We start from the raw sequence: 17,511 nt of genomic DNA, 5'->3' as shown, positions 1-17,511 counted from the left end.
GTCAACATGGTGAAACCCCGTCTCTACAAAAAAAACAAAAAAAAAAAAAAAAAAAAAAAAAAAAAAAAAAAAAAAAAAAAAAAAAAAAAAAAAAAAAAAAAAAAAAAAGAAAATAATAAAAGAGTGTACAAACAAGTATTTGCCAGGCATAGTACAGGTTTTTTTTTAGATGAAGTTAGAAAACATAATCATTCGGAATTGATGACAAAATATAGCTTTGTGGAGGAGGTCACATCTGAGCCAAATTTTGATGAATCTGAAAGGCAGAAAAAGAGAATCTCAGAGAAAAAACGCGGGCAGAGACCTGAATGTGGGGGCAACCATGACATATTTACGGAATAATAAATAGCTTGACTGTTGGGAAGTAGTTGAACAGGTGAGTGTTCTTCAGTGTGCTTTAGAATCTTGTGGTGAGCCACAGGTACGATGGCTCATTCCTGTAATCCCAGCGCTCTGGGAGGCCAAGGCAGGTGAATTGCTTGAGCCCAGGAGCTCCAGACCAGTTTGGGCAATATAGCAAAACCCCATATCTACTAAAAATATGAAAATTAGCTGATGTGGTGCCACGTGGCTGTAGTCCTACCTAGCTGCTTGAAAGGCTGAGGTGGGAGGATCACTGGAGCCCAGGGAGGTTGAGGCTGCATTGAGCCAGGATCATGCCATTGCACTCCAGGGCAACAGAGTGAGATCCTTCCAAAAAAAAAAAAAAAAAAAAAAAAAAAGCTTTGTAAATGGTGGGAGGGAGACAGGGATTACAGCACTGGATGGTTAGAACTAAATTACAATAAAGATTAGCAACTGCCAGGGCTACTTAACTTTTGACAGTAGTTATCGTACCTCCCACTTAACTACTTTTTATTATGTTGATTAATCATTAGTATTTCAAAAAATGAAAAAATGTAAAAGGGCACACTGAGCCGTCTTACTCCTGTCTGTCCTTATTCACCTCGTTTCCCTTCACCCCAATAGCCGCTTGTGATTTGCATTTTATTCTTTCCAGTTTTCTTTCTGAAATGCAAACAATATGAACATATCTTACTTCTTTCCCGCTGTTGTCTGTTTCCCAGGACTGCCATAACAAATTACCACAAATTGGATGGCTGAAGCAGAAATCTATTCTCTCACAGCTCTAGAGAGTAGAAGGCTAAAATCAAAGTGTTACTGGGGCCCCATTCCACCTGAGACTCAGGCTGGAAGTCTTCCTTGTCTGTTCCTCTCTTCTGGTGGTGGCTGTCACTCCAGTCTCTACCTCTGTCCCCATATGGTGTCTCCCCAGTGTGTCTCTGTCTTCACATGGCGTTTTCTTCTTCTTATCCTTTCCAGTCATATTGGATTCAGGCCTACCATAATGACCTCATCTTAACTTGATTACAACTGCAAAGACTATTTCCACGCAAGGTCATATTCACAAGTATGGGTGGGACATAATGTAACCCATAAACTCAATTTTTTTACACAAGGCTAGCACCCTATATGCACTATTTTTCACCTCACTGTTAAAATTCAATTATATACCTTGGGATTCTTTCCATATCAGTACATAGTGATCGTTCTCATCTTCTTTTTAGAACAGCATAGTGCTTTGTTGTGTGGCTACATCAATCCCCTGAGGATGAACACCTGGATGGTTTCCAGTGTTTTGCTGTTTGAATGAGTGGCCCATACATTTGTCATTTTGTATGTATACAAATGGATCTCTATGATAGATTCCCACAAGTGGGATTGTTGGGTCCAAGGATATGTGCATCTGTAATTCTGGCAGTATTGGTAGACTTCTTTCATAGGGTTTATATCATTCACACTAGCAATGCATGAGAGTGGTCAAACATGTAGACTTTTGCCAATCTTTTATGTGAAGAATGGAATTTCCATTTAATGTTCACATCCATTTATCTTATTATGCATCTCTACATTTTAAACATTATTTTGTGTAGTATTTTTGGTAAACTTTTGGCCAGAAAACTAGGCCATAATAAAAATTTCTAATTTCAAGGATATGGAATTAAAAGAAAATATCATAACCTATAGAAACATATTTAACTTGGGTTATTTGCCAGAGTTGGGCCACTCCTGGGAGAATATGACTCATTCTCCTTACTCTGCTAGCTCAAGTAACAGAACAAATTAATTTTCATTTAGTTAGATGAGATGCAACTTAATAGAAAGAAATGAGTGTCTTCCACTTCACAAACCTGTGTTACCTCTTAAATTCTCTCTACATAAGTGAACATAGCACGTAATGCAAACAACAGGGATCTGAAATCATTTTAGGAGAAGCCACGTTCCACAACAAAGACCCTGATCTTTGTGCTTGGCTGTTCCTGCTTTCTCACCAGTTCTCTCATTTGTACCATTCTTTTATTCTTTTCTTTTCTTTTTCTTTCTTTCTTTTTTTTTTTTTAAAGATGGGGTTTCACCATGTTGGTCAGGCTGGTCTTGAACTCCCGACCTCAGGTGATCCGCCCGCCTTGGCATCCGAAGTGCTTGGATTACAGGCGTGAGCCACCACACCTGGTCAATTGTACCATTCTTAATTGGAGCTACTTTCAAATTTCCTGAATGCGGCGTCAATGCGGTTTGAATACTGCCAACTCTTCTCACTGTTACAAATAATGTTATAATGATGCGTTGCTTTTTGTTGTTGTTCTGACTTTAAATGAAGCTCACCAGTTTTCTTCTGAGAGAATATCTGGAGCTGTCTATGTTATTGTCTCTCATTTTTGTCATATCCAATGACCATATTCCCTTCCCTGCAGGTGGTACTGTGAAGGCAAGGAGCTCGAAAATTCCCCAGACATTCACATCATCCAGGCAGGAAATCTGCACTCACTGACCATTGCAGAAGCCTTTGAAGAGGACACAGGACGCTATTCCTGCTTTGCGTCTAACATCTATGGGACAGATTCAACTTCTGCTGAGATTTATATAGAAGGTAAAACAAAATACTCTTGGAGTGTGACACTTACTAGTAAGATATTTAGTTATAAGATATAAATATGTAGAGGGCCTCCTCTACCACCCACTCTTCTAGGCAATGAGGATACATCAGTGAACCAAGTAGACAAAAATGCTTAGGCTCATTTACTGCTGATTTACATTACAGCTAGTGCTCGACTTACGACCACGATTGGGACTGGCAGACCCGTCATAACACGATTTGGTCGTAAGTTGAGTAGGCTATATGTACAGTTGAAATGGTGCACGCGGACATGGTAGTGCTGCCGGAAGCTGGTCCACACTGTCGTACACCCAGCTGGGCAACGTTTACGCTGCCAGACGAGGAGCAGTAGTGGCTAGCAATTGTGGTCGTAAAGTCGAATGGTCGTAAGTTGCATAGATCGTAAGTCGATCAATACCTGTAGATGATAGGAGAGACAGAAAATAAGATAAACAAATAAAATATAGGCTGGGCCTGGTGGCTCACACCTGTAATTTCAACACTTTGGGAGGCTGAGGCAAGTGGATCACGAGGTCAGGAGAGCAAGACCATCCTGGCTAACACAGTAAAACCCTGTCTCCACTAAAAATACAAAAAATTAGCCAGGCGTGGTAGCACATGCCGGTATTCCCAGCTACTCAGGAGGCTGAAGCAGGAGAATCGCTTGAACTCAGGAGGCAGAGGTTGCAGTGAGCCGAGATGGCGCCACTGCACTCAAGCCTGGGTGACAGAGCAAGACTCCATCTCAAAAAAGAAAAAATAATGTGTGTGTGTGTGTGTGTGTGTGTGTGTGTGTATGACAGGTATATATAAACACTGGAAGAAAGAAAAAGCAAGAAAAAGTGGAGATAGGAATTACATACATGTGAGTGTGGGGGGCAGAGCGGTGGGGAATGAGCCACAAGGTTATTTGAGAGAAACTCTAGGCAGAAAAATCTGCAAGTGCAGTGGCCCTGAGGGTGGCAGTGTGCATGTCTTCAGGTACAGAGATGAGCCAATGTGGCCAGGGTGGAGTGAGCAAGAAAGTAACAGAAGATGAGGTCGGAAGGTAAGATGGGGTGGAGGTGGAAGAAGGGAGGTAAGCGGATCACAAAAGTCCATGTAAGTCATTGCAGGGACTTTGGTTTGGACCCTGAGGTAGAAAAGAAGTTCTGGAGCATCTGAGCAAAGATATGACATAATCTTAGTTTTTTTGTTGTTGTTGTTGTTTTGTTTTTTTTCTTTTGAGACGGAGTCTCACTCTGTTGCCCCTGCTGGAATGCAGTGGTGTGATCTCGGCTCATTGCGATCTCTGCCTCCTGGGTTCAGATGATTCTTATGCCTGCTCCTCCCACGTAGTTGGGATTACAGGCACGCACCACCATGCCCAGCTAATTTTTGTATCTTTAGTAGAGATGGGGTTTTACCATGTTTGCCAGGCTGGTCTTGAACTCCTGACCTGAAGTGATCCACCTGCCTTGGTCTCCCAAAATGCTGGGATTATAGGTGTGAGCCACTGTGCCTGGATGATCTGACTTAACAGTCACTCTGGCTGCTGGTTGAGAATATACTGCAGGAGTCAGAGGTAGATGCATGGATACCATTCGGGAACACTGGAAAGACATTTACATTGACATGAAGTTTATATGATTAATTTGATGGGAAAAACAATCAACTTATGCTCTTTTGTATCTACCTAAGTTTGTGTTCCTATTTTCTCTTATCCTCTGGATTTTGTCTGCAGATCATTCTTTAGCACTTTTTTCACCAATAGTACTTTATGTATGCCTTGGTTTTAGCATTTAAATGTATTATCATGGTAGAGATGCCCATTTATCAACTAGACTGTGGCCAGGACTTCTTTATATCTCCAATATTTACTTGTACTTACCTAGTACCAAGTACATAGTGAGTATGTGATAAACATCTATTGAACAAATACATGAATAGGAAAGTGTTGTATGTGTATGTGTTTCCATCCTCAAATTTTTGGAGCCTAATAAATACCTCCAGATTTAGCTGTGCTATATCTTCCTGGAATGCACTATTTTGAGAAGTAAATCCAGGATCAAAGCTCTGCTAACAGTGCTGAGATTGGATTGCTGGGTTCTTTTTTTCCTTGTGGCAACAAGACTTTAAACACCCCCTCTCCCAAGATGAAATATGACTTGTTAATATTAGGACTGGACGGAAGAGCATCCACCTACACCTACAATGTTTGGAATCCAATGTAATCCCTTCTTGTATTCAATCTGTGTAGGCCAAGAGCAAGAGGACTATGGACACCAGAGCATGCCTACAAATACTGCTCTGTTAGGCCAAAGGCATCAGCAGGTGTTTTGCATACACGAACACTTAGAAGTTGGGTCAGTTCATTTGAACACTAGAGCTAACTAGACATGTGACCTTGAGCAATTCCTTCAACTTCTTAGGGTCTGTTTCCTCACTTGTCAAGTTACTGTTAGTGTAGGGAATCACTGAGTTCATTTCTAAGATTCTGTAGGTTTTCAGATATTTAGGAATCAAGTAAACAAATTATTATCTGAAAAATCTTATGTCTTATTTAGGAACCAATTTAAGAAATCATACTCTTAACAATCTTGTGTCTTGTTTTTATTTTTTTCCAGGGGTTTCTTCTTCTGACTCAGAAGGGGACCCTAACAAGGAAGAGATGCATCGGTAATTCTGTTTTTCTGTCTTACAGCTTTAGCATCCTCAGATTAATTAATAGCTCAGAGAAAGCTATTAATGGTTGCTAGAACTTAAGGAGGGTAGCTCCAGGGTTTGACCGCAAAAATAAATAAATAAACAAATTAAGTGGATTTGAAGAAGACCCTACTTTTGCTTAAGTCTGGCCTAGCAGATTAATTTGAATCTTTCTAATTTACTCCCTACAGAGAATCAGCTCCTTAAGGGCAGAAATCCTTTGGGTATGCCTACCTTGAAATGATAATTTGCTTCTAGCTTTTGTGCAGATATGAACATTCATAGCCAGAGTAAATGACTCCTCCTTTACCCTCTTCCTTTATCATTCTCATGGCCTTGAGTCAACTCCTCCTTCTTTCCTGCCTTTTATACAAACCACCTCCTCAGAGGGCTTCCTGTCTGCTTCCACCTTTTTCTCTCCTTTACGGTGTCCAAACTACAACCGTTATTCTCTAAAAGAGGTCAAGATTCTGATCCTATTGTTTTCCTGACTCAGAAAAAGATAATTATCTATGAGAAAACAAAAATCAAACACGAAACAAACAGCAACGTTTTAAAACTATCTTAACATGGCATACACACAAAGCCTTAGTCAGCAGAGCATCAACTAGGTTTTCCTGTTCCCTCCTCCCTTCCCCACTTCAGGCTGTCTACATTGCTGACATCTCACCCAAATCATGTACACTTCCTCTTCACTCCTTCGTCTAAGCTATTCACTTTGCTAGGATTGCCCTATCTCCTTCTCTGTCTAGCAAACTCTTATTTAATCTACAAAACCCAGTCTAAATGTTCTTTCTCTTTGAGCTCTGTAATAAACTTCTCCCCTATTGCACACTCATCACTCCTTCCTTGAGGCTCCCGTAATGTGTTACAAACCTAATGGGTATAAATTTTGGTCTACAAACTTAAATAAGCAAGAAATACCCCATTTATTTATTTGCTCCAAATCTACCTGTAGTTGTTTGGATTTAGTCTCTGCTGTGTATCATAGAGACTCAAATTAACTGTGACTTAAATGAAACAGATATTTATTTCTCATTTATGTAAAAATCTGGATTTGGCAGGTAAGATGGCTCCACATTCCACTAGGTTCCTGTCTGCTTCCTGCTTTCTGCTTTATCTCACGCTAAGATGTTGCCCTCATCTTCTTAGGCTAAAATAGAAAGGCCTGTCAGCCTAAATAGAAAGGCCTGTCAGCCTTTTAAGGTCATCTCTCTTAAAATGCACATAGCACTATCCCTCATGTCCCATAACCAGGAAGTACTCATGTGGCCACGCTTCGCTGCAGTGAAGGTTGGGATATGTAGTCTTTATTTGGAGTAACCATGTAAAGAAATCAGGGATTCTATTATTGTAGAAGAAGAAGACAGATGCTTTAGACACACGGATTGGCTTTGCATCAGCACATCATTCTGCCTGAGACCAGATGTTGCCCGGCTGGGGAAAACATCCAGTCTAGTGTTGAGTGTCCCTTTTCCCCTCCACAGTCTTAAAATGAGCCAGAGAAAGAGAGAGAGAGACACAGAGAGAGAGAGAGTAGTTTTGAAGCAAGCACCATTCTAAACATATTACATGAATTATCTCATTTAATCCTCACAAAACCCTATGAGATAAGAATTTTATTATTATTTATTTTGAGACAGATTCTTACTCTGTTGCCCCAGGCTACAGTGCCATGGTGTGATCTCAACTCACTGTAACCTCCGCTGCCTGGGTTCAAAGGATTCTCCCACCTCAGCCTCCCAAGTAGCTGGAATCACAGGTGTGCACCACGACGCCTGGCTAAGTTTTTTGTATTTTTAGTAGAGATGGGGTTTCACCATATTGGCCAGGCTAGTTTCGAACTCTTGGCCTCAAGTGATCCACAAGTGACCTCCCAGAGTGCTGGGATTATAGGTGTGAGCCACTGCACCGGCCTAGGAATTATTATTTCCCCATTCTAGAGATGAGGAAGCTGAGGCAAAGAGACATAATATCTAGGCCAGAGGAAAGCCCTCTGTCAGCAGTCATCTATCCATGGGTTACAGGTAAGAGGCCCATGCCCCAGATCCCCAGTTCCCTCCAAGTCCAGAGGCTGTTGCTTTCTGACATGTGTAATTACTGATATCTTTAGCAAGACGGGGAGACCTTTACCGAGAGGGATGGGCTTCCCCTCTGGACATAGGTTCTCCCTGGCATCAGATTCTCTGGCAAGATGCACAGACCTCCATCTCTTCCACACCAAAACTAAAATAATCTGCAGCATTGCCCCTCTGCAGCGTGAATGCCCCTCTGCAGCATTCTCAAGAATACTTGCTGGCTCTCTTGCCCTTCAAATACTCTCTTTAATTTAATTTGTGTAAACTTGAAGAGCTTGTTGACTTCATGCTATTTCTGCTTTCTGCCATGCCAAATTCTGAGAGGTTAAGTTTATGTATATATTTTGGAGTTGCTCCAAAACTGCTCTCTCTCTACGGCTCATTGTAAAACTGTAGACGGGGAAAATTACACTGAATACCAGACTGGATGTTTTCCCAAGCCAAGCAGCACCCAGTCTCAAGCAGAATGATGTGCTGATGTCAAGCCAATCCGAAGCATTGTGTGTGTCCAAAGCATCTGTTTTCTTCTTCTGCAATAATAGAATCCCTGATTTATTTACATGGTTACTGCAAATAAAGGCTACTATACAACCTTCACTGCAGCAAGGTGTAGCCACATGAGAACTTTCTAGTTATGGGATATGGGGGATAGTGCTATATGCATTTTAAGAGAGATGACCTTAAAAGGCTGATAGACCTTTCTATTTTAGCCTAAGAAGATGAGGGCAACACCTTAGTGTGAGATAAAGCAGAAAGCAGGAAGCAGACAGGAACCCAGTGGAATATGGAGCCATCTTGCCCACCAAATCCAGATTTTTATGTAAATGAGAAATAAATATCTGTTTCATTTAAATCATAGTTAATTCAGGTCTCTCTGATACACAACAGAGGCTAAATCCCAATAACTACAAGTAGATTTAGCTCAAATAAATAAATGGGATATTTCTTGCTTATTTAAGTTTGTAGATCAAACTTAAACAATCAAATATATATATGTGTATATATATACATGTATGTATGTATATATATGAGACCCTGGTATTGGATCAGAGGTAAAGATTTACAAAGCCTGGCCTGTTTCTTGAAATGGGAGGGGGAGGGAAAATACTGAGGGTAACAATAAAACAAACCTCAAAAAATTTACCTTCTGCACATGCTTCTGTCACTGCATTTGTGTTGGATCTCAATTAATTGTTAATATGTTTGACTCCCTGGTTACACTGAGAACAACTACCCAAGGACAGGAATGGTGTCTTATCATTTTCATGTTTGCATGACCTAACAAAGTATGTAGCAAAAATGCCTTCGGTAAACGTTTGTAAAATATCATCAAACCAAGATTTTTATTACACCCACCTGTAAGCAGTGATGGCACTATTAGTTTTGCTGAAATAATTTTTCACAAAGAGTGACAGGTCTGTTTTATAATCTATATTTTAATAATTTCTCAGAAGCCAGAAGCCAAATGAGGCGTCATCTCCTCCCACTACCTCTGCAGCCATTCCTCCAGCAGCACCCCAAGCCCAGCATTTGGCGGCCCAACCTGGGCTGGCAACCATCCAGCAGGTACTAAGTGAAACACAAGTGCCATGGGCTGTGACAGACAGGCACAGTGACCATGACCGTTTTGCATGGCATGATCGTGTTCTTCTCAGGTGCAACTCCATCATCGAGATAATCATCTTATATTTCTGAGGTTTGAGAGCAGTGGTTCCTATTGCTTTGGGAACATATTCTTCGCCTTCATAAGCAAATTTCTGAGGAAAAGAAATGCTTTACAAATTAGTCCCTGGCTTTCCAGCTTTTTAAAGGATGCTAATTACATATTCATCGAGCTGCCAGCTCTCAGACTGGCCTAGAACAAACTCTCTGTATCGTAAAACCTGATTAGTCTCATGGAGCTGCAGAGAATTCCACTTTCTAAGATGAAGCAAGAGTGTAGTTATTTATTAGGAAAAGCAAAGGCTCTCATCCTTCAAGTTAATAATAATGATACATGCTTATTGTAAAAACACTTTAAAAGTACAGAAATATGTCAGGCATGGTGGATCACACCTGTGATCTCAGCACTTTGGGAGGCCAAGGTGGGAGGATTGCTTTAGTTTGGGAGTTTGAGACCAGTCTGGGCAACATAACGAGACCCCATCTCTACAAAAAAGAAAAAAAAAATTAACCAGGCATGGTGGCATGCACCTATGGCCCTAGCTACTCGGGAGGCTGAGATGGGAGGATTACTTGAGCCTGAGAGGTTGAGGCCACAGTGACTTGGATAGCATAACTGCACTCCAGCCTGGGCAACAGAGTAAGACCCTCTCCTCCCACCCTCCCCCCCCGCAAAATGTGTTACGTAAAAAGTTTAGTCAAGGTTCTACTCCAGTGCCTTCACTCCTCAGAGGTACTTCATGTTAGTAGTTTCTAGTGGGTAGTTCCAGGCATTTTCTATGCATGTATAATAATACATATGGACGGGCGCAGTGGCTCATGCCTGTAATCCTAGCACTTTGGGAGACCGAGGTGGGCGGATCACCTGAGGTCAGGAGTTTAAGACCACCCTGGCCATCATGGAGAAACCCCATCTTAAAAATAAAAATTAAAAAAATTTTAAAAAGGAATACATATATGTGGCCAAATGCAGTGGCTCACGCTTGTAATCCCAGCACTTTGGGAGGCCAAAGCAGGCAGATCACCTGAAGTCTGAAGTTCGAGACCAGCCTGACCAACATGGAGAAACCCTGTCTCTAATAAAAATACTAAATTAGCTGGGCATGGTGGCGCATGCCTGTAATCCCAACTACTTGGGAGGCTGAGGCAGGAGAATCACTGGAACCTGGGAGGCAGGATGTGGTGAGTGAGATGCACCATGGCACTCCAGCCTGGGCAACAAGAGCGAAACTCTGTCTCAAAAAAAAAAGAATACATATATGTATGCATAGACTTTAAAACATATGAAGTCATACTATCTAAATATACTTATAACATGTTATTGGTTTATTTCTTTTCCATATATATATTTTTTTATTTTTGAAAAAAGTGTTTGTAGAGATGAGGTCTCACTGTGTTGCCCAGGCTGGTCTTGAACTCCTGGCCTTAAGCAATCCTCCCACCTCAGCCTCCCAAAGTGCTAGAATTACAGCTGTGAGCCACCATACCCAGCCTAACATATTTCTTTATTGATGATCAATATATTTAAATATATTTATCTACAACCTCCTTTTAAAAATTATCCAACCCATTTAGTAGTACAGAGGGGTCAAGTTTTAGTTCTAATCCACTGGTTTTCAAACTGTGATCTGTGTAGCCCCAGGGGTTCTATGGAGCCTCTTCGGGGGTTTAGGGTTAATGACACAGATCTATATGTGAAAGGGTGGTGTAGGGATAGGCAGCACATATTTTATGGCCACCATGACCTAGAGAGAAATAGAGTCAATTCAGTCTAAAATTTGAAGTCTGTGATTCGTAAACTTAGAAAACATCAGTTTTTGGTTTGGGATGAATTTCATATACCAAATTCTCTAGTTTGTTATATCTCACTATCCATCTAATAATCTTAGTAACAATGAATCTACTCTTGGTTCCTTCTACCAGTGCCAGAGCCCTACCAATTACTTGCAAGGATTGGATGGAAAACCTATCATTGCAGCTCCTGTGTTTACAAAGGTAATAAAAATATTACTTCTTCCTGTCATGGCTTTACAGATACCACAGCATCCAAAGTTACAGGATCCAAGATTTATTCATTTTTATCTCAGGATTTGGTCTTATATATGTACAGTATAGGATTTGGGGTTGTTTTGATACTTACTACAGTATCACAAGTCCTAGATTTCCAATAACAGTTTTAGTAATGAGAGAAATGTCTTTTTCTCTTACCACCCTGATCTCTGTGGCCATCCTACAACTGTTAAACATACAATCTGCCCTTTGTGGCAAGTGATAAATTTCTAGCCCCATATTACTGCAAAGATTTCTCTGAATTTTCAGAAAAATTCAGTTGTAGTTACCTGGCTTAGGTGCTCAAGAAGATGGAGTTAAATGCTCTGAGAAGGTTTAACAGAAAGCCTCCCTCCCTCTAGGATAAAGAGCTTTCTTAGGCCAGGCATGCAGGCTCACACCTGTAATCCCAGCACTTTGGGAGGCAAGGGTGGGTGGATCACTTGAGGTCAGGAGTTCAAGACCAGCCTGACCAACATGGAGAAACCCTCCTCTCTACTAAAAATACAAAATTAGCTGGGGGTGGTGGTGCATGCCTCTAATCCCAGCTACTCTGGAGGCTGAGGCAAGAGAATTGCTTGAACCCGGGAGACGGAAGTTGCAGTGAGCCCAGATCATGCCATTGCATTCCAGCCTGGGCAACAATAGTGAAACTCCATCTCCAAAAAAAAAAAAAAAAAAAAAAAACCCCCTTCCAAAAAAAAAAAAAAAAAAAAAAAAAAGCTTTCTTTTTCTATTCCATAGTATCAACTATTGAGATGGCATCAAATTCTAAATCTCATAGTCTTTGTACTTAGAACTAGAAAATTTAGTAAAGCACATTCATTTTCAGATAAAAAACCAAGGGAGGGCCAGAGAGATGAAGCCATGTAGCCAATATCGCAGATCTAGTTAGTGGCAGAATCAGGACCACAAACAAGTTCTCCCAATGCTTGGACTAAGACTGTGTACACATGTTGCCCAAGCCAGTAAGTGTGAAAGTGAAAAAATTGAGTCACATTGGATTTTATGGTATTATGAAGACCAAATAGGCCGAATCTATGCCTGGATTTACAGTTTACTGTTTGTTTGAACACCAAACTTAGGCCCAGATAAATTTTATTCTCTCTGAAATATGCCTTGTTTTAGAGCAGTGGTTCTCAATCATGGTTAATTTTGCCCTCCAGAGTCATTGGCAATGTCTGGAGACTCTTGTTGTCACAACTAGGGGGTTGTGTGCCTGGCATCCAGGGATGGTGTTAAATACCCTACAATGCATAGGATGGCAGCCCTCCACAACAAAAATAGTGTAGCTCAAAATATCAACAGTGCTGAAGCTGAGAAATCCTAGTTTGAGCAAATGGGCTTTTTTTCCAGTGAGTACTGATCCCTAAAGGAAGAGCTAAATCCACAACTTCTACAGAATCATCCATTTCATGGGAGTTCTGCTGTATCAGATAGTTCAACACGGTTTTCCAAAATCCAGAGTGGAGTCTAGAGCAAACAAGCTATGTTTACCAATATCCATATTAGTTAGGCAAACATTCTGGTTTTTTGGGTTTTTTTTGTTTTTTTTTTGAGACAGAGTTTTGCTCTTGTTGACCAGGCTAGAAAATGCAGTGGCGCAATCCTGGCTCACTGCAACCTCTGCCTCTCAGGTTCAAGCGATTCTCCTGCCTCAGCCTCCCGAGTAGCTGGGATTACAAGCATGTGCTACCACACTTGGCCAATTTTTGTATTTTTAATAGAGATGGGGTTTCTCCATATTGGTCAGGCTGGTCTCGCGCTCCCGACCTCAGGTGATCCGCCTGCCTCGGCCTCCCAAAGTGTTGCGATTACAGGCATGACCCACCACGCTCAGCTACATTTAATTTTCGTGAGCTAATTAGAGCCTCAGATTGAGCTGCCTTTTTGTGGTGACTCTGATTAGCTCCTTCTATTAATAATTAGATGTTCTGATTGGCAGATACATATACTTTTGATAAATAAAAATAGTAAAATGAATTAATCATTAATGTATTTTGTTTGTTAGATAAAATCTCTAAAAGCAGCAGTAGCTTCATAGTGGGAAAATGGTCCTTAGTACACAGACCCAAACGCTGACGAGGCTTTGTCAGCCTTGTCAGGATATGCACTTTTGCCTCCATAAATGGGATAAGGATTGTTCAGGCATCAGGCACTAGAATAGGCAGTGGCTCAGATTCCAGAAAGACTTATCAGCAGTGGTGTGCTTGCGTTAGTTTCCGTCAGTCAGGGCAGGATTGAGGTCATAGTCACTGCCAGTGTCATTAGCGAATTTCTGAGTCAGAGCCACCAATGATGGATGGTATCATGTGGCCATGAGCCATGATAACAGATTATTTGCATATGTTTGTTTGGCTTACTCCTGCTCTATTTACTTGTTTAGGGACTTCTGGCATTCCAGTCCCTATGACTCACTTTCTATACTGCCCAGCAAAGCATTTCTTTGCCAATCATGGCAAGAAGCCAGTTTTTTTTTTTCTTCTTTTTTAAAGCAACACTTAGAGAGCAGAGTTTGATTCAACTCCCTCCTCCCGCTTGGTGACAGCGAAGTACTTATCTTCTTTCAAAGAAGGTTAAAACGAAAAGGAGAGTTGCCCAGCAAAACTGGTAGAATTTGAGAGGGGACTATGGGATTCCAAAACCAGTTCACCACTCTACTCATAGGTGATACATATGTTTTTAAATGCTCCTTAACTGCAGATAGAGATAGACTGTCCTCCATCCTCTACGCAGTATCAAAAATACTTTCGCTCTGTTTATGTGGGGAAAATGGCACTCACACTTCTTGAGTGTGAAGGGAGGTCGATGATCAAATTAGAATCTTACTCCCATCCCTGCTCCCACCCCAACAGCAGCTGCTCTGGCAGGCCTTCAAGGCTGCAGCAGCCCTGGCCCCAGCTGCTTCAGCAGTAATTTGAAGAGTGCAAGGGGGCAGGGGAAGTGAGAATTTGAAGAAGAGTGCTTCATTATATAACAGCAAAGGCAGGAAACCCTGAAATAACTGGGCCCATAGCCGGATCCAGATTTCTGGAGTTCATGGGCCCCTCTCCCCAGTCAATCAATTCCGGAAACTTTTCTGACTTAATGACTGCATGGGACACCTGTGACAATCAAGGGGCAAAAGAGCTTTCAATCAAACAGTGCTTTATCTGTAAAAACCACTTTGATCCAACTCCAGCCTAAAGCACTGTGCTGCACTTGCAGCATCTCCCAAGGTGCAAAATTATCAGCTGGTTAAAAACAAATAAAATGGCAAATTGAACCTTGTAGCTGACATCTTTTAACCAATAAGGCAGATGCTCTTTCTAAAAAATGTCCCAGCATTATGTTTGTGGTTATAGATCGACCTAGCAGGAACTATACCCTTCCAATTCACGTTTATGGCAGCGGGCATGGTGCTTGGCACAAAGCATGCACACGTTTATTCTGTGGCAAATAACTTCCATTTCAGTCCAGGCGTGGTAGCTTAGGCCTGTAATCCCAGCACTTTGGGAGGCTGAGGCAGGAAGAGCACTTGAGGCCAAGAGTTCAAGATCAACCTGGCCAAGATGGTGAAATCCCCTCTGTAACTAAAAATACAAAAATTAGCTGGGTGTAGTGGCACATGCCTATGGTCCCAGCTACTTGAGAGGCAGAGGCAGGAGAATCACTTGAATCCAGGAGATGGAGGTTGCAGTGACCCAAGATCACACCACTGCACTCCAGCCTGGGTGACAAAGCAAGACTCCATCTCAAAACAAATCAAAACAAAAAAACTTTCCATTTCAGTTAAGAAGAAATTGTTATTTTTATTATTTTGTGACTTCAGAGTGTCTTTAGGAGGAATAGAGAAAAAAAAATGTCAAATGGCCATGGAAGCATGTCTTGCTTCCCAAGTCTCTATGTTGTCAAGTCAGCCTACAAAGAATGTCCTTCCAGATGACCAGGTTAGTGATGACACATAAAATAGATTTGTACTTTGAATACTGCATACCTGAGGAGGTTGTAGATCTTTGGTTATAGTGACTTTTGTCTAGATTCATAATTCCTAGAAAAGACTTAGTATTTGCTAGTTGCACACTGGTCTGTCTCATTTGTTGTCAGTGAAGCTGAAATGAATATGATCAAGTCTGTATACCCCATGCCATTAGTAACAAACAGCCTAAGACCTACTGCCGTGATGAACGTGACATCAGCTACACTATGTTCTAATAGTGTATTACACTATGTTCTAATAGTGTAATCAGTTTGGACCCTGATCTGTGGCAATATGAGCCAGGTCTTTCTCATGAAACTTTATAGAAAAGCAGCTTTCAGCAATGACAACCACTATCATCCTTAGATCTATGACTCTTAACGGTTTTTCTAAGTGGTTTGTGAGATGATGCTTGGCATCTCCTTTACTCAGTATTGATGATGTGTCACCCTGGAATGCGCTTCCATCACAGACATTAGGAGGCCCATTCCGTACACTGTAGTATCTCACATAACTGGGCCGGGCTCTTGAATAGAACACAAGGCTTGGCGTTCAATGTCAAGTGAATAACAACCAACTGATGGTCTAAATTGTGAGCAAGACGTTTTCTCATTCTTCTGTGAATGTGCTGTTTTATTTACTCAACCCCTTTTGCCCCACCACCATTTTTGGTATATTGTTTGGCTTTCTAATTTGCCTCAAAAAGGAATGAAAACTTCATTATGTATAAGCTCCAGGAAGGTGTCTAAGTGCCATTAAAATTTTCAGCGGGCCCCAAAACTGCCATTTGTGCATACAATTTGCTCAGAGGTCAGGGTAGAGGACATGCAAGTTTTCCCGGAGCACCCAGAATTCACTGATGCTTCCTGCTTTCTGTTCTTGTCAGTAGGTGCTGTTTTGGGAAGACAAGGAATAACTAGATTTTCAGTGATATAGCTCTTTATTAATTCAGAAACCACTCGGTGCTAATTCCATCCTGCATTACTTCAGCAAACAAATTTGGGGCCTCGGAAAGAACAAAACACTAGCATTGAACTACAGCGTCCCCTGGCTGTCACAATATCAATGTGTAACACACTTGTGAAAGTCTCTTAGCTAATGCCATGTGGTTTTCCCCACCCCTATATTCTCTCCTTAGACAGATGCTGTAAGTGTGACAGGACCAAGCACAGAATATCATAAGTTGTTCAGATAAGAACTGTAAAAAATAATGAAATATTTGTAACAGTGAATGACAAAAGAAAAAAAAAACGATTGGCTTTCCCCTTCTCTGAAGCAAGAGCCAGTATTTCCTAAATGCACGTCCTAAAATTGTAATAATAGAAAGCCTTGCAGCATCTGTTGCTTACAGAGCTTGTGGAGGAAGTTTAATTATAACATTTTTATGTTTACAGTCTTTGGACTAAATGAAAAACAAAAATACACCAATACATGTGCCAAAGAAGCATTTCATAATCACATGAAGTGCCGACTACAGAAAAGAATGTGTGGTTTTCAGCTCACAAATCATGGTGAATAAGAAACTAGTTGTGAAAAAAAAGTGCATTTTATTCTGTTGTAGAGTCTAGTATAGAATACACTGATATCTTACAATTGAAGTGGTCTTTGTAAACCTTTTATTGTGTGAGTGTGGAAAAGCATTTAATGGTTCCTTTGCAAATTTACAACATGTTTTACAATGACATATGACTCTATGTGTGACTAGGATTTTATAAAGATTGTCATTGTTTTTATTCCTCAAAGGATTAGTGAGGCTATCCTGTAAAGACCACCTAAGGAAAACAAAACAGCCAAACAAAAATCAATTTCCAGGACTGCAAAATGTAAACAAGGCAAAGCTAGGAAGACAGAGCTCATTCCTTGGGCCATAGAGCCCTTCCACGTTATGAGCAGGCATATTCTTTTGTGGACTAATACATTACTCCTATGTTGAATACATCTAGTAGATACTCACTGCAGATTTAAAGACTATTATTATTTCTGGAAATCAAACACCACTTGGGCATTTAAGAACAGAGGTACTGAGCCCAGGCGTGGTGGCTCAAACCTGTAATCCCAGCACTTTGGGAGCCCAAAGGAGGTGGATTGCTTGAGTGCAGGAGATCAACACCAGACTGGGCAACATGGCAAAACCCCATCTC

General features: G+C 41.1%; 1 protein-coding gene across 3 annotated transcripts in view; it reads left to right on the top strand.

Annotated features, from left to right (window-relative positions):
• MYPN (myopalladin) overlaps nt 1-17,511 on the top strand; it is a 108,430-nt gene that overhangs the window by 37,576 nt on the left and 53,343 nt on the right. For all 3 annotated transcript variants that reach the window (XM_017513730.2, XM_017513729.2, XM_037733198.1), the window contains 4 exons: nt 2,757-2,932; nt 5,545-5,596; nt 9,153-9,267; nt 11,287-11,358. In XM_017513730.2, the coding sequence (XP_017369219.1) occupies nt 2,757-2,932; nt 5,545-5,596; nt 9,153-9,267; nt 11,287-11,358 (415 nt within the window). The remainder of the gene's footprint in view (nt 1-2,756; nt 2,933-5,544; nt 5,597-9,152; nt 9,268-11,286; nt 11,359-17,511) is intronic.

Source organism: Cebus imitator, unplaced genomic scaffold, assembly GCF_001604975.1.
Source record: "Cebus imitator isolate Cc_AM_T3 unplaced genomic scaffold, Cebus_imitator-1.0 Scaffold499, whole genome shotgun sequence".
NCBI classification, from domain to species: Eukaryota; Metazoa; Chordata; class Mammalia; order Primates; family Cebidae; genus Cebus; species Cebus imitator.
This window is presented reverse-complemented; position numbering and strand designations above follow the sequence as displayed.